Below are 27,641 nucleotides of genomic sequence, written 5' to 3'. Positions count from 1 at the left end.
TTCACCAACTACATGCATATCTTTAATAAGTATTTTTACTACAATCTGTATTAAAATTAAATCTATTTTTAGTTTTACACTACAGGGCCTGTAATGAAAAAGATAGTAAGAACAGTATAACTTTCATACTGATAGCAGTAGGTTTCTTCATCATGGCCCAAAGCCCTTTAATTACGTATCTGAAATGATGTCCATCCTAATGTTAATTTACTGGACAAATTGATACTGACTAAGATTATTGTAAAATAATTCTAACAATAACAATAATATTATATAATTCAATGCCATGTCCATAGCTATTCGGAATCCTTTTTCAATGAACAATGGTCTACGGTACTTGACCATATACATCATGTCATGCACTAACTCAGGGCTTTACATGGAATACCAAATTTGATTTCGTTAAAGTCCTTATGTAAAACTTAAAATGAGAGAAACTCTATTCCTTTCTATTCCATTACATTTTGTTTCATATAAACTTGAGAAAATAGATTGGTTTTAAGAAGTCTTAAAAGATTAAAGAGATTAAAAGTTGTACATATAAATGATGTCATATCAGTTTCTAGCATGAACATGGAGGAGAAAAAGAACACAAGTAATCATTCAATCTGTACCCTACTGTGCAAGATAAAAAAAGAGTTAAGGTCAAAGCAGAAGATTTGGATTCCCAGCAGACAGACAGAGATTGGAATCACTATAAAGACACCAGGAAGCCTAATCCTTAAACACTGATTCACTGAGTTTATTATGACAGCTGGTCTTTGACTTCAAGATTCCAAGACTTTAATAATAGAATTTCCAGCACTGGTTTCCTGCCAATACAAGCCATCAGCAGTTTACCTTCATAATAAAATGACAAAGCTGCAAAAATAATAGACATTTTTAATTGTTTGATAATTATTTAATATAAAAGAGGAGTAGTATTGACAATGTTAAATTAGGAAAAAGGAGATAGTAAAATTGATTGTTAATCTCATTAACATGTACATTAACTAATGATTATTAAAGGGGCATTAGTGCTATGGATAATTCGAGATTTGTCTAGATTTGATTGTGTGCAAATTAAATAGAATGAAGCAGATCTTCTACCCATAAGTTGAACACATTAAAGCCCATACAGATTTCTGGGTTTCAGTATTACATACTTTTACAAACTTTGCGTACAGAGAGCTACCATTTTATCGGGCAGTCTGTTTCGATTTTCCCCCTCATTATGGTAAAATAGTGATATATTTAAATGTTCTTTTAAAATCAGATAAAAAATTGTGACCTCTAGAGAATCCACAAACTAAAAAGCATGATTTTTCATACAATCAGGGGCCATAATCTAGGAAGTTACGGTCTGATATGCGCAAATAGCGAAAGGAACCAAGATCTTTGGGACATAAACATATATTTTAAGTTTCATCAAAATCGGATAACCATTGTGACTTCTAGACATGACATACATTTACACTATTAACATACATGTACAAGGAGCCGCTATTTTGTCAGGCAGTTTAGCCCCCTTTTTGACAAAATTGGAACTCAACCGTCATGAGGGTGTAACAGTGATCAATTTTAACAAATTTTAAAATTGGATAAAAATTGTGACCTCTAGAGGGTCCACAAGCTAAAAAAACATGATTTTTCGTATAATCAGGGGCCATAATCCAGGAAGTTACAGTCGGATGTGCGCAAATATTGAAAGAAACCACGATCTTGGGATTATAAACATACATTTGAAGTTTAAACAAAATCAGACAAAAATTATGACTACTAGAGTGTCCACAACCTTGGTATTACATACTTTTACACTATTTGTGTACACAGAGCAGCCATTTTGTCAAGAATTTTCGGTCAGATTTTTATGAAATTCGAACTCTACCTTCATTGATGTGTAATGAAGGTGATATATTTAAACGGTTTTTGAAATTGAATACAAATTGTGACGTCTAGCGGGTCCACAAGCTAAAAATGTGATTTTTCAAACAATCAGGGGCCATAATCCAGGAAGTTACGTTCGGATATATGCGATTATCGACAGGAACCAAGATCTTTGTGATATAAATAAATATTTATAGTTCTATCAAAATCGGATAGAAATTGTGGCCTCTAGAGGGTCCACAACCTTGATATACCATATTTTTACACTATTTGCATACAAGGGGCGGCCACAGTTTTTATCTGACTTTTACAAAATTCGAACTCAAACAACATTACGCCGTAATGATTACGGTGGTATATTCAAACAGTTTTTATTAAATTGGATAATAATTGTGACCTCTAGAGGGACCACAAGCTACAAACGTGATTTTTCGTACTATCAGGGGCCATAATTAAGGAAGTTATAGTCCGATATGCACGAATATCGAAAGGAACCAAGATCTTTGGGTTATAAACTTGCATTTCAAGATTCATTAAAATCAGAATGCCAATTGTGACCCTCTAGAGTTTCCACAAGCAATAAACGAGATTTTCATACAATCATTCAAGGGCCATAATTCAAGAAGTTACAACCCAATATTTGCGAATATAGACAGGAACCAAGATCTTTGGGTTATAAACATGTATTTCAAGTTTCATCAAAATCCGATCAACATTGTGACTTCTAGAGGGTCCACAACCTTGATATACCATATATTTACACTATTTGCATACGAGGGGCAGCCATTTTGTCTGGCAGTTTTGGTCAGATTTTCACGAAATTCAAATTCATCCAACGTTACCAAGTAACTGTGATATATTCGAAAATGTGGCGTTTAAAAATACAAAGTGTTGTCAATCAATGAATATACGCACCGCAGCACCATTTTGAAGGGTGATTTTCAAGCTTTCATTGTCAATCAATGAATATATATACACAGGCATTATTTTGAAGGGTGACTCAAGTTTTCATTGTCAATCCTTAAGCATCAAATCATTGCACGACTAAATTTTGATAATTCTATTTTACAAAAACTTTCACCTTCAGAGTGTTTGAAAGGTTTTACTGATAACGTTGTACAACATTGAATTTCGATTCTTTTCCTAGTTCCTCCTTTGGACTATCCAAGCCAGTTTCAATTACTTTTTTTTTTAAATCGTTCACCTAGGAATTGATGTTGTTAACGATCTGACTTTAGGACAATGGATATACATGTAGTGCGACAAAATTACACAATGAAGCATACACTGTGCAGGATTTATTTCTATCAATGCTCTCCAATAATACTACATTTTATTTCTTACAAACATAATTCCTCATCAATATTTTATTCAAATGCTACATCTGTAGAACCTCCTGCACACACACCTTCTCCCTAATGTCAACCTTAAAGATATGGTATTTTGTTTTGACCTTCCTGATATTTATTAAAACATATTTATCAAAAAAATTACAATAACTTCATTCAAAAATCACACTTGCAGTGCCACAAAAATTGGTCAAAACATAATACAATCAATTCGTAAACTATCATTTTATACATAATATTTAGTGTTGGATTAAAGGCAGTATAGCCCTATCTTAAAGTGGTCTAAAAGCACATATATGAATGTATATAAAGTGATTTATATTCAATTTTTAAAATATTTATAGCAATTTGTAATCAATTACATGTAGGTTCGATGAAATACATGAACAGTCCAATAAGAACGAAAGTCATTATTTTATTGTTCTTTGTGAATCAGTCATTACACAACTCGTGTACTGATTTTAAAATGTTCATTGTGTTTTAAATATTGAATATTAGGATGCCATATTTTCAGGGCAAGATAAAACATCAATATTGATTGAAATGGACCAATATTGAATTCTAATTCGTATCTTTAATTTCTAATGTCATGGAAAATATTTAGTTAGAGATTTAGCTCCTTCAATAATAGCTTTGTAATAGCAGTAATTTTAAATAGTTTGCTTTATAAAACAAAACAAAACAAAATTAGGTTGTCAGGCAATGACTATACATCAGTTGTTGCTTTGTGGTTTAAAGCTGAATTTAGCCAAACTATCAGATATGAAAGTCAGATACTGGTGAAAACCATGAATCGGTGTGGAAATCAAAGTACAACAGCTGTGAGAATGATAGTCAAGTGCAATAACTCTACTAGGAATAATTTGTGAACACTTGCTGTAAATTCAGCTTCATACCTGTTTTATTTCAAATTTCTACTAGATCCTATGTATGTTGCTTTGTGTATTTTGTTTAAAACCTTCAACTACTATATGTGTCATTAAGTTTAATCATCAGAGTACAATAAGTAATGATTTTCCAAGGGTATATAGCACACTACCTTTAATATCTTTTTACAAACAACTTCTGTAGATCTCACAACTTCCTCCTTTCTATCAATGTATATTTATGTTTCAAGATTTTTGAAAAGATAATTATCACAAAAATCAGAAGTGAGAAATGTGATCATCTTAACCTCTTCACTAAAAATGATTCAAGATGAAGTTTTTTCTCAGAACATTGTTGTAACAAGCAGAAAAAATTAAACTTGACACTTCGTATAAACATTTGTCCTGTAAAATGAGAATCTTTCAATGCTGGATATATAGTACATTGTTTTATACTGCATTTAGAAAAGAAAATAGGCCATGATGGATGGTCTAGTTGAGAATTGTTTGACAAACACTAACAAAACATCATAGTTTGGAAATGGTGAAATGAATGGCAATGTCTAGATCTTAATGTTTACTGTAAAAGTGTGTTGCACATCAGGATACACCCTGTTTTATCAGTGAATATATTAGAAAACTTCAACTGGAAAAAACAAATGTTGTTCCATATAGGAATGAAACATCTACCGTAGATCACTTAAATCTCTAACATTCACAGAAAATTCTTCAAATCTGCTGAATCTGTCTCCCTTTGACAAAAAATTGGTGCCTAATTGCTACATCTTTAGAATACAAATGCATGACCAAACAACATTTTTTCCTAAGGACACAAACATTAATGATCTGGGATGGCTGTATTAGCCTAAATCCACTTTTTTACAAGTTACCAATCGATGTGAAAAAAAAGATATGACAAGTAATGCTGTAATTTGTGTAATCAGAAATAAAAGATTATAGTTTAAGTTCTGGTAATGCAGCTAGGATAAATCTTGTACCTAGATTAACAAGACCATTTTAGAAACCTTGAAACCAGATAAAAAAAATAATATGTAACAGACAGTAATCAAAGATGTGAACATCTTTCTTAACTTAATTAGAAAGAGATCTACGAGTTTCATTATAGCAATGGGGAGTCAGTGATATTTTTCTCTAAACTAGAAAATCTTATGCCAGAACCCACAATTAAAAGTATTGCTTTGTCCAAAAGAGTCAAAATAATCTGTTTCTCAAGTAATTGGTTAAGTGTGTTTCTGAATAAATACATACATAAATTATTTTCTAATAGCACAATAACCAATTGCCAATTAGAGTGTTGAGGAAAATTATACAATTCTTCGAGTTGGAGTATTCCCTTGCGAACTATTGAGAAAATGATTATCACTTTTGAAATTGGAACAATGCTAATTTTTCTACCTCTTCTACATAAGTTTTCAATAAATGAATGGTGTTAATGGTAAATCACCTCTACCGTTCTGGAACAACTGACACTACAGCTACCAAATGTCAGATGAAAACAGCAGAATTTAATGTATGGCATTTAAATCGAGTCGGAAATAGTTCAATCTACTAGACTAATGGAATAATTGGATTTATTATATTAGGTGTGAAAAATACATCTATATTCATTGCCAATTCACAAAATATATTGAATCATTTATTAATGACATTTCACATACAATTCAAGAAGCAATTTTGCCAGATAAAAAGGCTGCTAATATCAAATTTAGAAGATACCTATTTTATACCACAAGTACAGACAATACAGACTCTCTTTAAGCATGTCTGGAAATTGAACAACATTTGCTGAGAAGTGCATGTACAAGTTTGTTGTAGTGATTTACAAAATGAGAAATTACAAAACTCAGTTACATCAACCCTCAACAAATGATCTACAAGGAAAACAGCAGTTATTATATATTCAACTTCTTCCCACTGATATCTTGATAGAAATGGCAATCATTATTATTCACAGATACTTACTCTGTTTACAATAATAATTGCATTACCGGTAAGCTATAAATAAACTATAATCATTTGAGGCAGTGGCAGGATTCTCCAGCAAGGTTGGCTTTCCTCAGAAAACTTCATGCCCTGGATAAGGAACACAATTAACAAAAATAATTGCATCTTAACAGAAATAGAGTTTAATGTCTACTTGACACAAACTAGGTCATTTCGGGACTAATACATGGTTCAATTTTATTTCAAAAATTTGCTTGCATGTATGTGTCTTTAGCAGTGGGAGGAAACCGGAGGGCCAGGAGAAAACCCACGAGGTTGGACATGTGACCCTACTCCTTGTCACGTACAACCGGGGAATCGAAACCACACCAGTTGACTCAATGTAGACCTTATGATACAGCGCGTACGTGCTAACTATTCGGCCATCTATCCCCCCTTGATGGCTAGCTTCAAATGAAAAGTCAGCCAATTTGTTATTTTGTCTGTTGTTTTTTTTGTCTGTTAATAATTAATATGGTAATATATAAAACAGTGACAGTGGGATTTTGAGTATTCTTTTTTCTTGGCGGTTCTAATTTGGGGTGTCATCTAATTGCTTAATTTGTCTTGCAATAAAATAAACGGATGGATCGTTGTTGTATTTCCAATGCCATGAAAAGAAATTGAGCGAGAATTGTTTTTGTGAATGATGTTATATTAACATTATGTGACAAGGTTAACATGAGCCAGGGTATTATCATTATTCCAAATTGACCTATCTGTCGCAATAGATCTAACACCTAGTCCTAATCAATGTTTGTTTATGTCGTGATTTTAAGTTAGGTGAGGGAATCGACTGTCCTAAATTAAAATTGATTTTAGTTAAAATTGTCCCTAAAATAGTTTGTGAAACATGACTATTTTAAGTTAAGATAAAATTTTAACAAATGTTTTAGTGGATTTTATCTAAAATGCTTAAAATTGTTGTGTGAAACTCACTTTAGGTTAAAATTAAATTTTAGTTTAAGCCAATTTTAAGGAGATTTAAGTTTCTGTTAAACAGGGCCCTGTTTCTCGAAATCTTAACTAAAGATAAAATCCAAATTTTAGTAGATACTTCAATTTTGATTGGCTAAGCACTAAAATCAATCTAATATTATCCAATCAATTTACTAAAATTTGTATTTTATCTTAGTTAAAATTTTGTGAAACAGGCCCCTGGTCCCAGAGACCAGTCTCTTCAGCAGTTGACTGATCAACAGTATTGAAGGCAATATATAGTTTGAATGCTTTGCACTATTTAATACAAAAAATCAACAAGTAATATAGGTAAACAGACAGTGCAAACAGCATGTGTATATATAAGTAAATTTGTTAAGAACCCACAAGATACCAAACAGAATATAAGGCAATCTCACTAGATCTTGGAATGTAGCCATACATGTAACTATCTTCTTAACTTCTGATACTACTTCACCTCACTTTAAATAGATTTTTCAGTAACATTTAATCTTGACTGCCTACACTCTATACAAGATTACCAACATCAAATTATACAATAAATTTGTTTATGAATATAAAGTAGCACAAAATCATAAGTTAACCATAACAGATAATTCACCTATTTAACTTAAGATATGCAAATAGATGACTCTATGTGTTTGGAATTATAAATTATATACCAAAGTTAAACATTGTCTGTGACACCTATTTATATGCCATGCCTGAAAGTTCTAAACTATTGTCATGCAATGTCAGGATTAAAATTTTGAGCTTATGATTATAATGTATGGGTGTGGGCCGAATTTCTTAATCAGATGTTAAAAATGTTATGTGTACCATACTTCTGATTGCAAAGATATAAAATTGTATGTCATTTAAATGTTTCCCATAAAATATCTCTACGGGGTATGTCCCAATCAGTGATATTTTGGTCAAATATTATAATAGATTTTGTCAGACAAAAGGACCTTTTTTGGTTTAATTTTATTGATAAATTCTGTCAACAATTTTACAGCAACCCATATCACATAGGGTCCATTACATCTATGGACAGAAGTCCTTAGCAATTGTCTGATATCTAAATACACAAGCGCAGGTAAATTTTTGTTAATTCTGTTTCCATTTACCGAATCATGCCAAGTAATCTGTCTGTGGGAGACAAGGTTACACACAGTCACGAAAACATTGATCTTATTGCTCATTCAATAAAGACATACACATTCTGTAAGCACAACAAGAAATCAAGTGTTAATGGATAAACTACATGTATTAGGGCAATCAATTACACTGGACACTAGAGTTGAATTCGGGACCTGATGATTTGTGGTAATTGTAGCAGATTAACTATGTGCAGATCCTTGCCATTCTACCATATAAATTCAGACTTTCAGACTATAAGGAGTGTTGACATTCTTCAGTTATCCACAGATAAGGAAATATATCATTAATATATTAGTCTTATGACTATATGATGGTTACTCAACCTTTCAGATACTTATCAATCAAATTAGAAAATTATCTTTCTGCAGTTAAAATGAATTTTTCATGACATTAATATTTCTCCATTATGTATAGAAATCTATGACTCATCCCAGAGATGACCAATGATTTGACAGATGTGACCTTCATATTTACATCAATATTACTTTGGTCTATCAAAAATAGTTCATCAAGTAACCCTGTCTGTATCAAATGGAGTAAATTGACAGGATATTAAGTGAATTATATGTTTTTATGGCTTTAAAATATCGACAGATTATCTGATCAGAATATGTCTATTCAGTAATAATACAAGTTGTGATTTTAAACAGTTATTTTGTTTCGTTGATTTCATGAAATGTGGTTGTATATTGTTGTTACCCTCATTCATCATCCACAATTGCTTTGTAGATGCTCTAGAGAATAAAGTTAAAGTTGGAGTTAACACCCATGATCAATTCAAAATATTGAATAAAATAAGAGACTAAAATTTCATCTGAAATACTTTCAATTGATATGTAGTGTTTACGTTCATGAATGAAAGAGCTAATGTTATTCTCCCATTCACTTGAACATGACACACAGTGTTACAGTACATGGGATACCGAATCCTATTCATTTTCAACAATTATGGCCCTCAATCAATTTTTAAAATGTTGTGGATGCCCTAAAGTTATCAACCAATTGACTTAACATTTATACACAGTGTTTATGTTCATGAGACAAAGAATCCTATTGATTTATGAGGATTTTCGATAATGTGCTAATATTGGATGTTAAAAAAATGTGCATGTGTATGCACTTTATGCAGTATATTATATATAAAGGTACTACAAAGTAAAGAAATGTGCATGCCCTGCTCTAGCTGAAGCTGGTTATTTGAAGTCGACTACCATAGTCCAGAGAAAGTCATGAAAAGCTAGCTCTGAAAATAAGTCTTCTCAAAGACAGGTACATGTATTGAGCTGGGGTTTTGAAACTCGCTAAACTTTTGAACAGCATATTAACTCTAAAATTTGTCAGCAAAATGTTCTGAATTTTAAAAGGGGTCTTCCTTAGGACTCTGTGAACAATCCATGTGAATTGGAAAAGAATTATATCCCGGACCTGTGGTGACAAAAATATATATGTGGGCATATAGTGTACAAAACAAAGCACCAATTAAATCCAAATGTTAAATAGACAGTACAGCACTAACTGTGAAAGAAAAAATCACAGAACAGTGGAGAACAACACAGACAATTCAAAATGTCAAAGTGACTCTACAGCTCTTAACTGTTAAATAATATTAATATTATTTCATACTTGCTGTCATTAGTCAATTTAGAATGATTATTGCCTTATTCAAATCTGATAAATAGTGTGATTTTTATAAACAAGGTTTTTTTTACTGAGAACGAATAATCCCCTTTTTTCATTAATGCCATTCATGTCTGACAGACAATCCATGTATCTGCCAAGTTGATTACACAGGTTAGGGTAACTAGATCAGTCACAGTGTAGTTTTGATTACATAACAATGGTTGGTGTTTAATACAGGCATCGGTATAGTGTAATATAAAGATTTGGATGCCACACATACTGTAGACTGGCATCACCTGGGTAGAAGATCAGCATTTATAGCACTGACGCTGACAGCATACATTGTAAAAATTGTATACCTACATTATAGAAAGGAGAAGAAATGACTTATTGTTTGGCTAAGGTGAAATGTTTACACTTTGCACTGATTTTCTTGGTTGCAATTTCTTTTAGTTTAGATTTACCTATAGATAAATAACATCAGAAGAAAAAGTCTTCATATGTTATGGCAGCAACTATTCCTACATGTACATGTATTTCAAGTAATTCCTTTTGATAAATGCAGATAAATTTCTGTGCAATTATATTACTAAACTATTTTCTTGGACAGTTCATCACATTTCTCTATTTTCCATGTCCAAACATTTGATTTCTCGGTGGTACATGTAATAGTACATTTGATATCTAAACATTAGGTAGATCATTGAAACCTCTGATGACATTATGTTATTTCTTTGATTGTCAGGAGTTTATCTTGGAGCATTATTTTCAAATAGCATTATGGCAGAAACTTTTAATAGAGCTCCTTATGTGGCTTTTGGGGCCCCATATTTCCCTTCTTCCAGTACTAAATCCAACACCCACAGAACTTTTCATATTTAAAGAGGATTTATCCAAATTTTAATCATTAATTCAAGAAAGATTGGCTTAAAATACCAGTGCTTTACTTTGATGTAATACATTCAATAAAAGAAAGATGGGCATAATTTTTACAGACTTTAATCAGATGCAGATCAGCAAATTTGAGTGAAGTCCAAGTTAACTTTGAGAATTATGGCCTTAGGGTCTAGATAATTATTTACAGACACAACACCTGAAGTACAGGTGTTCCAGATGTTGATAAAATCTATAATTTACATAAACTCACTTGATCTTACTGAGATAAAAAAAAAATCAGATAAAATGGTATGTCCTGATGCCCCCAGAATTAAGTCCATGCTTAAACATATCACAACTTCAACAATCAACATCATTTCAGTTTATAATTTACATAAACACACTTAATCTTATAGGGGTAAAAAAAAATGTGAATTCATTTTGTTTTACACAGACTGGTGCACCCTCCATTATAATTTAATTTTATAGCAGGTTTAGCATAATACCAGTGATGTATTATTTTCAATGAGGACAGAGACCATGCCCCACCTTCTTTTTTCTTTTTTTATCAGACATGCTCAATAACTGTCTTAATCCAAATGAAAGAAAAGGAATAGCGTTTAATGGTTTGGTCAATTTGAGATTAACATAGTTATTGTTTATTTCTATGGTCACGTGTGCAATGCTAAGTGGGAGGGGGGGGATTTGACCCACTGTCAATGAATTCCACATGTACAGTGTATGTGTATGCCGATGTGTACACTGGTGGACCTTGTTTTTTGTCCCATACGAAAAACCAGGAAACACCTTTGTCAGCCCTGCTGGCACTCTCCCTGACAAGTAGGAACTGGCCTTGAAATTGTTTCAGAAGATCGATTCTACAGTAAAATGTTACTTTCGAATAATCATTTTAAAATTAAAGATAACTTACCTGTACATGAATGGAATGTATACCTCCTGTATCACGATCTACCCTTAATATATGAGTTCCATTACTAACATATACTCCATTACCTGAAATAGGGATCATATTATAGACAAAGGTTACCTGTAGAGAATGAAGCAATTAAGCAAGTATACATCAGATTTGTCATCCTGATAGATAATGAATATTGAATATATTGAAAATTTCAGTAATTACAGTATTCTGAGCAAAGTTATAAGTGTTTGAAGTTTTGACAAGAAATAGCTGATCATTGGCAGATGAAAACCCTGCAAAAGGTTATATTCTCGATTGTCAAGAAATATTGCCATGATAATAATTGATGTCTCAAATTTTCAGTCCTTTAATTGGCAGTCTTTAGCCATATTAGCATTTAACACAGATATGGTGGGCATTGTCTAATCCACTGAATATCTAAGCCATCTTATAGTCTAGGGAAGTTGTTTTTGGACTTGTCATGTGCATAAATTTCTTATTTATAATTTATATAGCATTTGAGGCTAGACAAACACCATGCAATAGGTAAGTTTAGCTCTTGCATAATAAACTAGCTCCTGCTTACATGTAGTAATATTGGTAATTAACTTTGCTTTCTACAAATATATCTTACATAGATATGGTATGTATACAACACCAGCAAATACACATTTGTATACAACATAACAATATCAATCTACACCATGGTGAGATCTAATAGCCTCTATGGGATTGGTAATACACAGTCTGTACATGTATATTGAGCTGATAGATATACACAGATAATGAGGTAAATCTCTATAGAATACACAATATTCCTTAAGATACATGGACAATGTAATTGTTTGTTATCAAGTGAATACAATAAATATCAGCTACTATTACAGATAAGTCAGAAAATATATCAATCACTTGCAGTAAAATATGTGTAAGCAGTATTCAACATTAAGGGAATGGTTAAAGAGGCCTTGCCAAGGTTGGTGAACATTGGGTATTTCACTATTGGTTTCAGTCTTGGAATGGAAATGGAAATATATGCATATATAATTATCGGTAACCTAAAAAATTGATTTAAATTTATTGTCTTTTAAAAGTTATTGTTTACAAAGAATTACATGTATGGCCTGTACAAAATTATCTAGATTACCCAGTTGCTTTAATACTCCCACTGAAAAATCATGGAACATGTACATGTAAGTTAGATGTTTAACATTAACATCTCTTAAGACTTTCTGGGACTATCAAGATCTAGACAAATATAAAATCTTCAAACATGGTTTTCAAATCATAAAATGAAAGAATATTCTAAAACCATTTTCCTCTTTATTGAATCAAAGTAAATGGACTACAATATAAGGAGAAGATATGGTGGCTAACTCTGTCAACAGACAAGTGATTGTCAATATTTTATACGACTTCATCACGTTCTATATTCAATGGTTAGAATCTGGTCGAATGACTGATACACAACCTATTTCATCTTACTAAAACACTTCTATTACGCTGATGTGACTCATCAAACAGACACAATGATTATTAATTCTCTTTCCTCTTGATTTTACACAAAAACTTCTTCAGGGCATTTCGATTGAGTTAAAATATCGATAATACGTTAGAACTGTGACTAGGCTCAAGTAAGTCAGAAAAGTTCATATTACAAAGACACTGATCAAACTGTAGGTACATGTACCATATACATGTATATCATAAGGGAATAACAGGACAATTAAAATGGATTTTGATTTTTAAACTAGCACATCAGTGAGTTTTAGTTTGTATTTATGTAATATATGATACATAATATGAAGTGTTCTAGAAAACACAATGTTTTTCATACAGCTTTTGTGTGGTTCCCCATGGCCTATACATGTAGCTCACTAACCTATCTGTTGTTTTCCTCCCTAGTAATGTTCTATATTTCTATGTTATTAAGAATGATTGGTCATGTTTGTACACATTCTTACAGTAGTCTTACTTTTAGTTAAACTTGTTTCTTATTGACAATTAATCAATGCCCGTCTTTCAAATTCTAAAATATTAATAATTACTAAAGTATCATGAAGCGTAATAAAGATGATAAAATCAAAATTGCTACAGTATAAGGAGATCTTTTATACAAAAGCAGTTAAGGAAAGTGTGATGTGTAAAGCAACTTATATCTAGTTTGTAGACTGAACTATCAAATATCAGTTTGAAGAGCTGTTTCTTTGATCTATATAATCAAAGAACAGTAAAGGAAACATCTATACTCAGCTGTAACCTACAGCCAATGTGACCACTGGCTAGACTATTTTTCCTTACATGAAGAATCTAACTTCTTATACCAGTTCATTAAGCTTACCAACTGAAAGGAAATACCTTATAACTCGACTGTCATTATATAACAGCTCTTCTAGAAAAGCGCTGAATGACAATAAGCATCTCAGAACAGTACATGTCCCCTACTGGCACCTTCAAATTTCACAATGCATGCATCTGTAAGACTAAATCTAGGAATACATTTCTGTGAATATATAATCCAAATACATACTGATAGAATAAATTTTGTAAAATGAAATTTTCACTGAACTGGTCCTAATCTCCACTATGTAAAACTAAATTTCTATCAAATACCTCCATGTTTAACCTAACAATTCCGAAAAAAAACAGAATTGGGTGACCAATTCCGTTAAATATATTGAGAAATATTACTGGGATTACATTTTCATTCGGAGAAATAACACTGGGATTACATGTTCATTTGCTTTAAACTTGTGCATGCTTCGGCATAATTGTTGTTCCCAGAGCATGAAATGTTTCAGTAATGCTCTGAGCCTGAATAGCAAAATTATCTAGAGCACTGATCAATACCAATAAAATGTGCTTGGGACTATTTTCACCCACAGTACAATGTATCTCATTTTACAGCAGATAGTAATGAAATAAGATTATTTTCTTTGTTATAAATCAATGTCAGACCAAAATTTATTCTGCCTTTAATTATTGTATATTACTGCTTTTATGTTCAGTTGCTTATCCCATGTGACTGGTGAGCACAATTATGTAATTGAGGAGATGTTGCTGAATACTATATTTTGGCTGTGGTCCGAACATTTCCCAAATTAACTGGTATAAAAAGTATCAGTTATTGTCAAGAATGTAAAGAGTTATTACCAGTAGGGTAAAGCTATTACAGCATGATAGTATTTTAATGTAAAGATCAGTTTCCAGGCAACGAAAAATAGCCCCCACATCAGTTTAGTTGTTTAAGAAGTCCATAAAGGTTTCAATATTTTTCATTTTTTGTAGTTTATAATAACAAGAGCATTTTAATGTACCAGACACTAGAAACTCATCATGAGCATCAACCTATAAAGTAATATCAGAAATCTTTCACGGTGATTAAGAGCAATAACTCCAATAGTAATTATCGGAAATTGATGAAAATCAATAGGATTCTGTGTCTCTATTATATCAAATGACATGTCAATTGGATGATAACTTTAACCTCTTGAATGTCCCCAACTGAATGGACAAACAGGAAATGAATTTTTTATTGCTATCTAGAAATGAAATGGGGTTTTACATCCTACTGTTCTGCACCAACTTGACTAATAAAGACAGCCATTCTTTTACGGGCAAGGCTGCATGCTGCCACTGAGTGCAGCAAAGCTCTTTTTTTTCATTCCATCCAATTGAATAGGCACTGTTCCATGTATTGCCCTCTGTTTTGCAAGGGGAAACCATTCTGGAAAATCCTCAGGAATTTTTTGATCATTCATAAGATAAATTTAAAGCACTGATCTAATGTATTTTCTCAATATCTAATTTAAAAGTAGTAGGTTATGTAGTCCAAGTACCTGGTAACATTAAACTAAATATAACACCTTTATCTACTACTCGGTTAATAACATGAATGGATAAGCCAGTCAAAATATTATGTTCACATGAAGGATTTTTAGTTTGTGCTTTTGGACAACTTCCAATTTTTAGACAGGAAAAATAAATTTGCAGTTTTCTTCAATATTAATCCTGTAAGGATTCTTGACAAAACGGTACATTCATTGATTTGAAAAGAACATATTATTTTTACTTATAAAGATGCCTTTGTGGATTGCATCCTGTATTTTTCTCAAAAAGACAGTTTACTTTCACAATACATAATGACGAATTATAGAGGGTCACTTTTCATCAAAAATAATCATATCAAATTTGAGAATTTTCATGTCTATGCCAACCTGTGGGTGGACCGATAGAAACTAAATATTAATTATCAACTGATTGAATCTGAAAATTACTAAAAGACTGATTGAATTAAACCATATGTTAGTCCTGAAATGACCTGGTTTGTGTCGAGTCGATGTTAAACCCCATTTTTTTCTCTCTCTCGCTCTCTCTCTAATTGAATCTGAATATCACTTGTAGACTGACTGAATTTGAATATAACATGTACTTGCAGATTGACTGAATCTGAATGTTACTTGCAGACTCAATGAATCTGAATATTACTTGCAAAGTGATTGAATCAGAATATAACTTGCAGAATTGATTGAATTGGAATATTACTTGCAGATTGATTGAATCAGAATACTACTTGCAGACTGAATCAGAATATTACTTGCTTTAAGCAACCACAAGCAGCTATTCTTAAACATAAATGATGCAAGAGCTAAATCTGCCTATTGCAGGTCTTTCATTAGACTTGAAATGTTATATAAACTATTAATAAGACCTTTATTAACATGAAAAGACCTTAAGCCAGTCTCGATGCCATCTTATGTATCAGATTTTCACTGGATTTGAATCCGATCTGCTGCTCAACACTCATTGATGTTTAAATCAGAAAATGGATAATCGAGACTATGTTTTTTATCATACCGACTTTAGTAATGATAATCCAGACTAGGCCTAAAAAATTTAATCGCTAATATCTTGGTGCAGTGAGGAGCAATTAGGCTGAAATTGTCAGCATATTCCCTTTACATTATCTAGTTTTTATCTAATATAGTGACAACTGCCAGCTCTTTATCTATTCTTCCATAATTCCCCTTTAACTGGAAGTTACCCATTGTGTCATGTTTCATTTCTTATCTTATCACTGCATGCCAGTGAACAGTTCAAACTTTATTTTGGCATAAAATAGAAGACTTATGATTGCGTCCTATTCCTTTTATTTAAACTTCAGTAGTCTGTTATATTTCAAGATTGGATAATGGATTATTAAATCTCACAAAACAAACAAACACATCCGATTTTAAACAATTCTTGCAATTTCAAGAGGTTGTATCCCTCTAATGAAGTCAAAACTGTTCAGTAAATTGACATGGGTCATTTTGAGTTCCAACATCATGAATTGGATATAGCTTACATGTATCTTCATAATAAAATATTCTCAGAGTCAGGGGTTAAATGGTGCAGTGCTGAGAGGGAAGCAAAATATGTAACATGAAAGAGTCAAGTATTATTATAACTTGCTTACCTTACCCCATACACATGTAGATTTTTCAAGAAGGCAAAATTAAACACCATTCCAATTATATGAGATTAAAACATTGCAAAATTACAAGTATAAAGGGGAAAAATGAAATGAGTCACAACTTACAATGATGGAACATGCCATCTTGAATTTAATAAACCACTGTACTTAATAGTAGTCTAAATGTCTGCTGGCTTTAATTAGGTGCATGGTAGGACATGTACATGCCGTCTGTTGCAGGATATGATTAAAGGCAAACTGGAGTTAAAAAATGACAACTAATCACCTTTCTAATTATCTCATTTCCCTACAGCTAAGGTCAGTAGTTGGAAGCCATACCTCTTCATGAACAGATTTCCCTTCACTTCACTCAGCAAATGAAAACTCACTCTCATAAATGATTCACTGCTATTAAATTAGTAGTGATTTTTACTTGAGCATATCTTGCAATAGAGAAATGAAATAAAATGGGTTTAATGTACTACCTACTTTTCTGCACCAACCGGGCTAATGAGACGAAAATGCAACATGCAGTGTGGAATAAGGGAAATTCTGTCTGGCCCCAAGTTCACAAAGCATTCTAAGACTTTACATGTAAGTTAAGAGTTTACTCAATTTTCAACCACTGTTTATGAGAAATATCTTTGATCCAGAAACACAAAGCTTTGCACATAGATCCTTACTGATGCATTTGATACATTAAAGCAACAAAAAATTTATAAAGCGCTATATTATAGTTAAAATGAGGGGAACAATTTTGAGTAAATTCATAACTTAAAGTAGCTAAATCTCTAACATTTGGGACCTAGAAATTGACACAAATGGGTAGCAACGCATATAATAATATAATATGATTGTATGTATATAACCTGATTTACATTCAATGTTTCTGTTTTTACTCTATTTACAAAACAGTTATGTTTGCTGAAATAACCAGAAGTCTCAATCGAATGGCAACCTCTAGCATCTGGTTATTCAAGTCTTCACCGGTAGTATTTATTGTGCATGCTCTCCAGATAAGAATATACTGTGACCGTTTGATATGAATTGTGGAATATATCTAGCCTCGTTCTTTGAGTCCATTGTTACAAATGACGTTGCAACACATTCTGGTACACGATTCGTGTACGAATGGTAAAATGTTTTGTCCTAAATATTGGATATCAGAAGACCATCTTTTCCCGGTAAGATCACATCATTAATGTTGATTTAAATTGACAAATAATTTGAGTTTTCAATGTCGAAGACTGTGGATAATATTGAGTTAAAAACTTAGCTACTTTAAGTCTGAGAATGCTTTGTGAATTTGGGATCTGGAGAGCAGCATTGCCTAGGTTCTTTTACATGCCTGCCAACGTGTTCACAGGACCTCTCTTTTCAATCCCATCCAAACAACCAGATGTTGTTATTTGTCATGCTCTCAGTTATGGGGCGATGTTTGTAAAATAATTATTTAATTTTTTTTATAGCAAAAAACATTAGATTTAACTCCGAATATATATATTTAGATAAATATTAGAAAAAAATGGCATATATGTAAATATCAAAAAATATTGTAGCTATAAGTCGAGTTTTTGGTCTATGAAAAACTTTAAATGTTATATCTTGATTTCAAATCGCTTAGTTAAATATATAAACAGTTAACTAAATATATAAATATCATGCTAAATATATATGTTTAGCTAAATGTATAAATATTTAACTAAATATATTTGTGGTCCCGCCAATATTTCTATTATCGTAAGCGACACAAAAAACTGCGCATAAAATGATGACGTGGACCCGACACGTGAGCCTTGGCACAATAGGCCTACTAGCAATTATAAATGGAACGAACATGTAACCCGAATCACGGCCGCGGTACTCCGTGCCGTTCGCACAGATCAAGGCAATGAGGACGTAGATAGTACTGTGTTGTGCAGTCAATGGAAAGTTGTACACTACGTCATCGTTTAGTGTGAAGTCGCTTACAACAATAATTATTTTAAAAACGGCGTGGTACGGTTGCGCTTTGTAAATTTAACTATATGTTTAGCTAAATATATAATTATTTAGTTAAATATATAAATATTTAGCTAAATATATAAATATTTAGCTAAATATATAAATATTTAGCTAAATATATAAATATTTAGCTAAATATATAAATATTTAGCTAAATATATAAATATTTAGCTAAATATATATTATTTAGCCAAATATATATTATTTAGCCAAATATATATTATTTAGCCAAATATATATTATTTAGCCAAATATATATTATTTAGCTAAATATATATTATTTAGCCAAATATATATTATTTAGCTAAATATATATTATTTAGCTAAATATATATTATATATAATATATATTATTTATTTATATAAATATTTAGCCAAATATATATTATTTAGCCAAATATATATTATTTAGCCAAATGCCAAATATATATTATTTAGCCAAATATATATTATTTAGCCAAATATATATTATTTAGCCAAATATATATTATTTAGCCAAATATATATTATTTAGCTAAATATATATTATTTAGCTAAATATATATTTTTTAGCTAAATATATATTATTTAGCTAAATATATATTATTTAGCTAAATATATATTATTTAGCTAAATAAATAAATGTTTAACTAAATATATAAATGTTTAACTAAATATATAAATGTTTAACTAAATATATATTTAGCTAAAGGTTTAAACATTTAACTAAATATTTAGCTAAACATTTATATATCATCAAATCTCTTGCTTTGGTCTTAATATTCAATGCTAAATGTTAAATATGAAAAAAGAGACAAATCAAGAAATATTTATATATATTATGTTAAATATTGAGTTTTTGTTGTATTTTTAGTTTAAATATTAAAAGTGAAAAATTTGCACAAAAGTCGAGATTTAACTATATATATAAATTTAAATTAAATCTAGTGTTTTTTGCTATATAAAAAGCTAAATAATTAATTTACAAACGGCGCCCCATACTCAGTCCTGCACCACTGACAAGAGGAATCCAGACTTGAAAATCGTAAGAATGGTTTCTGATACTTCTACTACTGATTAGCCTTTCTAGAACACCTGATATCATTCTTCATTCACTTAGGAGGGTGAGGTTTCATTAATGTCTGATATTTCTCCTCAATGGCGAAAACTTACATCTGATACCCAATAGTGTTATATAATACATCGTAGTAAATGGATTGTGGAAATGAAAGACAGATGAAGTGAGACTATATTAAAAGAGCTCTGGTGCACTTGAGAAAATAAAGGTCAAAGATTACTTCTTTTTATTTACTAACATCAATCACCATACAAAAAAAACATACGCCCACAGCAGCTTAATCATCCGAGCAGTCGACAAGGGCTGTCACATATTTATTCTTTTGTAGGTAATTAGGGGAATTTAATAGACAATTTCATACAGATGACATTATAATTTCGTCGTTTGAGGGTTCACAAGGTTCTAAAAACTAAAACAAGGGCCATAACTTTGCAAGTAATCTACAGAACTTGTTCAAATTCGCCAGGCTTTTTCGTTTTACTAATTCAAATAAGGCATATAAATTTCATACAGATCGGATGATAACTTTTGTCGTTCGAACGTTCACAAAGTTCAACAAAGTAAATCAAGGGCCATAACTCTAGACGTAATTGACGGAAATTGCTGACATTCAATAGGCTTCTTCATTTCACTAATTTAAATGATGATTATGAATTTCATACAGATTAGGTGATATCTTTTGTCATTCAAGCGTTTACAAGATTCAACAAAGTTAAAGAAGGGCCATAACTCTAGATGTAATTAACGGAAATTTGCTGAAACTCAATACACTTGTTCGTTTTACTAATTTAAATGATACATATAAATTTCATACAGATCGGATAATAACTTTTGTCGTTTACAAGGTACAACAACGTGAAACAAGGGCCATAACTCACGGCGTAATTAACAGAAATTGCTGAAATTCAATAGACTTCTTCGTTTCACTAATTTAAATGATGCATATCAATTTCAAACAGATCGGATGATAACTGTTTTCATTAGAGCGTTCACAAGATTCAACAAAGTGAAACAAGGGCCATAACTCTAGATGTAATTAATGGAAATTGCTGAAATTCAATAGGCTTCTTTGTTTTACTAATTTAAATGATGCATATAAATTTCATACAGATCGGCTTATAACTTTTGTCGTTAAAGCATTCACAAGGTGCAACAAAGTGAAACAAAGGCCATAACTCCAGAAGAAATTATCGGAAATTGCTGAAATTCAATAGGTTTCTTCATTTTACTAATTTAAATGATGCATATCAATTTCAAACAGATCGGGTGATAACTGTTGTCATTAGAGCGTTCACAAGATTCAACAAAGTGAAACAAGGGCCATAACTCTAGATGTAATTAACTGAAATTGCTGAAATTCAATAGGATTCTTTGTTTTACTAATTTAAATGATGCATATAAATTTCATACAGATCGGTTGATAACTTTTGTCGTTAGAGCGTTCACAAGGTGCAGCAAAGTGAAACAAGGGCCATAACTCCTGAAGATATTAATGGAAATTGCGGAAATTTAATAGGCTTCTTCATTTCACTAATTTAATTAAATGATGCATAACAATTTCATACAGATCGGTTGATAACTTTTGTCATTAGATCGTTCACAAGATTCAACAAATGAAACAGTTGATATATCATAAAATGTTCATTTTGAAAGATTAACGGTTGGTTGGTTTGTAGTGCTTGAAGTTGAATTGCTGATAACACAGACTGTGAAAGATTAAATTTAAGTCTCAAAATATCAAATTTCGGACAACCTTATCCAGCTAACATGTACTCAAATTAATCATTTAACATTAATTAAGAAAATGAAATCAAAATAACAATGGTAGATAATCTCTAGACTTGGATTTAATCATATTAAAAAGATGACGCTGACTTGTTTAAAAGAGTAAAAGTCAAACTGACCATAGATTGGTCATAATGACCATACAAAATCAAAACGATTGTTTAAATATTTGTTACTTAATAAGAATCTATTCGTAAAGGATGTTTCAGTACAATAAAATCTTATCTTATTTAGATAAATTTTGACCACATTTTTGGTCATTTTGAATACAGATTTAAGTTTGGCCATTTTGATTTATGCTTTGTTTTAACAATATCTTGTAAATACTAAATGTAATTGAACCCATTTTGGACTGATATTCTGGATTGATATTTCTTTCAGTGATTCAACTTTCACAATATTGTAGTTTGCAAGAAATTAACAACCCTTCAAATGATGTTCAGAGATTAGGCAGGATCAGTTTGTCTAACACAATATCAAGTTATATGTATATTTCAACAACAATGGCTCTATCTGTAAACCTAAAATATAAATCTTGACGGATACCCACTTCACAAAGCAAATCAACACATTAAACTTAGTTAAATAAAAGGGGACCAATCATTTTAATACACATAATTGTAATGCTTCTTCAAAGTTGTATAAAATTATCTATCAAACAACAGAGGAAATTCTTTAATGAACTGTTTGTAGACAATTTAATTGTGACTAATACTCACATGTTTATTACTTAAAAATTAAATTTGAAATATAAGAATCACTATATATATATTTTACATGTGGACAATGATTAACATGGAGATAAAACTTACATAAATGTTGTCAGATCATCAGATGGCATTTTTATGATGTAATTATCATCAAACCATTATAATGACTCCTCACATTATTTGACATTAATATTGTATTATTACTATTGTCTATATAATAGGATAGAAGACTTAGAAGCTACCTATATTGCGTACATGTATGTAACAATTTTCTTACTACTTTCTGTGACACTATAGGCTTACTAATTACTTACAATTCAAATGGAATTGGACAGAACAGAATGTCTTTGAGTTTTCATTTTTGCTATTATAAAAAATCTCAATCTACAAAATTCAAAAATATTTTTTAGATTGAGATTTTTTTATAATAGCAAAAAAATTAAATTAAGTTATTAATAATTCATTTATTTATCAAAAAATAGAATGTATATCTATTCATAATTTCTATTTATAAATCGATTAAAATAAATTGGCTGTTGAAAGATATTTAACCCACAGAACCCCAACAATAATATTCCTTGATTTTAAGGAATTAAATATTACCTCCAAATGGTGACACTTTAGCACAAGTAACTCCAATATTATGGATCAGAAGAAATAGTAATCCCAATGATAGCAGGAACCAACTCCTGCCATTATCCATTGTGGCACCACTGGTAATGATGAAACACGCACAACGCCGTTGTAATCACGTACAATCACTATAATTCCTTATAATTAATTTCAATTTCCTCTAAGGCCATGTTCTTGTTGTTACGTATATACCTGCAGTAGATTTCACTTGCGGCTGTGTATTTGTAAATCTTTACTGGAAGGAGTTCACGCCAATATATTTACTGTTATCTTCGCACATACTCTATTCATATCATAGCCTCGTGCAGTCGACATCTGTCAAACGCGCTCGGCGTAGTAGTATAACGGCGCAGTTTATTGTTCAATAGGGGCAATGAGTGTTTTGAACAACAAAACGGTTCACTAACAGGCGATGCGGTGAGAAATTTTTATAGTATCTATATTAGTGTGTTTTTACTTGTCTTTGATTATAATCGATTTTATTTAGTCAAAGCATATTATCACCTCGAAATTTTATTTACCCAACCTTGTAATACTGGACTCGCCCGCACGTGCTACATGTTCAACAAGCCGGTGCAGACGGTATTACACAGACTACAACAGGGAATTGATGGCGAAGCTGAATTTTCAGTCGGAGTCCCGTTTCTAACAGTAGACCCCACTGAAGAATAAAATATTCATTTGAGCAAACATTTCGACAGATGTTCAAACTATCAGAAGGGTGGGCCAAGGTTATCTTATCGAAAGTGGTTTCTGTGGCAGGTCGTTTCTGCTTTTAAGAAACAGGTAATGATGTGCGAGTGGCTTCAAGGAACATCGCGATTTCAAAATGCGTTATCGGGCAGTATAACTAAACGCCATCGTTCGTCATGACAATCGAATTTTACAATAGGCTACAACGTTAGAAATCAACATGTGAACTGGTTCTAGTATTTGATATGTTCGTTTGTTTGTGATTTCTGTGTCTTGTCCGTAGATTTGTTTTTGTGTAAATTATGTGAGGTGCAGTCCCCCTGCACTCACTATAGAACCATACAAATGTAAAAACCGCCCACTACACTAGACGGCTAAAACATCTTTTTTTTAAAACTGTAGTAATAAGGGCATAACCTAAACATTTGATTACGAAATACCCATGTATAATGAACCTAACATAAGCCCTACATGTGTACTAAGTTCCAATCCAATATTGTACTTCTGGATGTTTTGTTTGATTCAGTGGTAGTAGATTTTCTTATCCAGCTGCACACAGTTTGGGAATAGGTTGAGATGGTTATTTGTCTAAAAGCCATACATCAGTTGTAGATAGATGAAGAGGAACTGTAACTTGGGTGATATTTGCTGGTCAATAAGAAAAAATTGATATTCTGTAATCTGACTTACAGGGCGTCCAAATACAAATTTTGTCATCCCTTTAACAGATTGTAGCTGTTGGTGGTTGGCGGGAGAGGTCATTGCTAGAATTTTTCATAATTAGAGGACTCAAGAGTTATTTTTGATATATTGCATAAAATTGATTACCTTCATTTTCTTGTTGAAAGTGATACTGCCTGTTAATGTCTTACTACATGACCTCAGTGACTGGTTAATTTACTTATTAAATACTTTGAATAAATGTATACCCATGTGTTAAACGTGTGGTAATTTAAATTACCATAAATAGATAGTAGTTAGGTCTCTGCTAGTAAGTACAGGGGGTCACAAGCTGAAAATGCCACTGGGGCCTAATATGCATTTTGTATTGCAGAATGGTAGATAGATATAATTATTTGCCACAAACATACACAACATAATAAATAAAATCATTTGGGGGCCACTTTAATGTTAGAGGCCATTGCTACAACCCAGGCAGCTCCCCCCCAACCCTTTAATCCGAGCCAGAGTAAGTAATATCTGAATATATATTTCTGTCAAGCAAGTAAACTCGTCTATTTCAATTATGTGTTTGTCTGTAGCTGAGGCAAAACGATCCCTTCCCAAGTCCAGTAGTTAAGTATTTGGCTGCAGCCTTTTAACAACTCTTTTTTATATGCCCACATTTTAATGTGGACGTATATATTGTCGTCTCACCTGTCTATCCATCCGTTCTATCACATTTTGTTTGTGGACAATCTGCAAGTCACAATTTTTATCTGATTTTGATGAAACTTAAAATATAGGTTTATATGCCAAAACGTGTTTATATCCAAAAGATCTCGGGTCATTTCGATATTGGCATGTATCGGATCGTAACTTCCTGGATTATGGCCCCTGATTGTACGAAAAATCTAGAGCTCACAATTTTTATCCGAAACATAAAACGTATGTAACCTAAAGATCTCGGTTCCTTTCGATATTGACACATGTCAAATGGTAACATCCTGGATAATGACCCATGATTGTACGAAAAATCTTTTTTTTTTTGTAGCTTGTGTCCAACTCTTGCAAAATGTGGATGTATCTTGCATGGCAACCCTTTGTTGTCCCCCGCCTTTCGAAGAAAGCTGGGGGACTATTAAAATGGGTTCGTTTGTCTGTCCGTCTGTCTGTCTGTCCGTCCGTCCGTCAATCTGTCTGTCTGTCCGTCACATTTTTTGGTACACAATAACTCTCTTTCTAATTGAGCTAGAATGTTCAAACTTGGTGTAGGTGTTTATTAGGTCAATGCCTTGATGGAGTTTGAAGATGAGTATTTTCTGCTTAGAGTAAGCAGAGATAAGCAATTTGATTGGTTGATGTTTTGGGACACGATAACTTTAGTTCTAATTAAGTGAGAGTGATGAAACTTGGTGTATAGTTTCATTACATCATAACCTTGACTAATTTCGATAATGAGCATTTTCTGCTCCGGGTAAGCTGAGCGATAAGCAATTTGATTGGCCGAGACTTTGGAACACAACCCTCCTTCTAATTGAGCTAGAACGTTCAAACCTGGTGTAGGTGTTTATTAGGCAAATGCCTTGATGGAGTTCGAAGATGAGCATTTTCTGTAGGGTAAGCAGAGATAAGCAATTTGATTGATTGATGCTTTGGGACACGATAACTTTAGTTCTAATGAAGTGAGAGTGATGAAATTTGGTGTATAGTTTCATTACATCAATACCTTGACTAAGTTCGATAATGAGCATTTTCTGCTGAGGGTAAGCTGAGCGATAAACAATTTGATTGGTCGAGACTTTGGAATACAATAAATCTCCTTATAATTGAGTAGGATGTTTCAAACTTGGTGTAGGTGTTTATTAGTCGAATGCCTTGATGGAGTTTGAAGATGAGCATTTTCTGCTTAGGGTAAGCAAAGATAAGCAATCTGATTGGTTGATGCTTTGGGGCCAATAACTTTGGTTTTAATTAAGTGAGTGTGATGAAACTCTGAGTATAGATTCATTATGTCATTACCTTGACTAAGTTTGATGATGAGAATTTTCTGCTTAGGCTAAGGATCGATAAGCAATTTGATTGGTCAAGACTTTGGAACATAACAATTCTGCTTTTAATTGAGGTAGAATGTTTAAACTTGATGTTGATGTTCATTAGATGAATGTCTTGACTGAGTTCAATGATTAACATTTGGAGCTAAAGCTAAACAGAGCTAAGCAATTTCATTGGTCGATGCTTTGGGACAAGATAATGAACATCTTAATAGAGAGTGATGTAACTTAGTGTATAGTTGATAATCAGTTTGATTGCTTGATACTTTTGAAAAAAATAAATGTGCGATTATTTAATATGTGTCATCTATTTATTTTGGGATTTCAGTGGGGGACATCAGCCTCACTGTTGGCTTGTTTATATTTGTTTTATTCCTCAGACACATTTTCTTGCCACGCCAATGTGTAGAAGTCAATATTCTCGAATTGATGACTGTTGTACTTCGGAGTGGCATGTACATACGTATGTTCTGAGGTTTGAAACTCTTCATCTATGTTAAAGGAGCTAAATCGGTAATATTTGGGACGTAAAAATCGACAGAAATAGGTCACAACGCATATAATAATGTAATATAAATGTATATAAACTAATTTACATTCAATCGTTTATGTTTTTACTCTAATTTCAATTCAGTTATGTTCGGCGAAATACGCCAAAAGACCAATCGAATGGCAAACTCTAGCGCATGGTTATTCCAGTCTACACCGATAGTATTTATTGTGCATGCTCTCCAAATAAAATTATGATGTCACCGTTTGACATGACTTGTGGAACATGTCTAGCCTCGTTCTTCGAGTCCCTTGCTGAAATGCAATATGGTACATGATTCGTGTACCAATGGTAAAATAATTATTTTGCCTTAAATATTGGATATCAGAAGCCCACCTAAAGGATTAAATAAAGCCTAATAGTTATTTTCCTTATTTTATATTTAAAAATAAGGTGTTAAGATGTTCTCTAAAGGATTAAATAAAAGAAACCTAGGT

At 32.0% G+C, this 27,641-nt stretch overlaps 1 protein-coding gene across 1 annotated transcript in view; it reads right to left on the bottom strand.

The window, feature by feature from the left end:
- The window catches only part of LOC130012108 (low-density lipoprotein receptor-related protein 4-like), a 64,469-nt gene extending 40,930 nt beyond the window's left edge, over positions 1 to 23,539 (bottom strand). The window contains exons 1-2 of the mRNA XM_056099281.1: positions 23,218 to 23,539; positions 11,616 to 11,698 (exon numbers count right to left, since the gene is read on the bottom strand). Coding sequence (XP_055955256.1) covers positions 11,616 to 11,698; positions 23,218 to 23,317 — 183 coding nt within the window. The 5' untranslated portion in view covers positions 23,318 to 23,539. The remainder of the gene's footprint in view (positions 1 to 11,615; positions 11,699 to 23,217) is intronic.
- Positions 23,540 to 27,641: the final 4,102 nt, after the last annotated feature.

Source organism: Patella vulgata, chromosome 3, assembly GCF_932274485.2.
Source record: "Patella vulgata chromosome 3, xgPatVulg1.2, whole genome shotgun sequence".
Taxonomy (NCBI): Eukaryota; Metazoa; Mollusca; class Gastropoda; family Patellidae; genus Patella; species Patella vulgata.
Note: the sequence above shows the minus strand (reverse complement) of the source record. Positions and strands in the feature narration are given on the sequence as shown.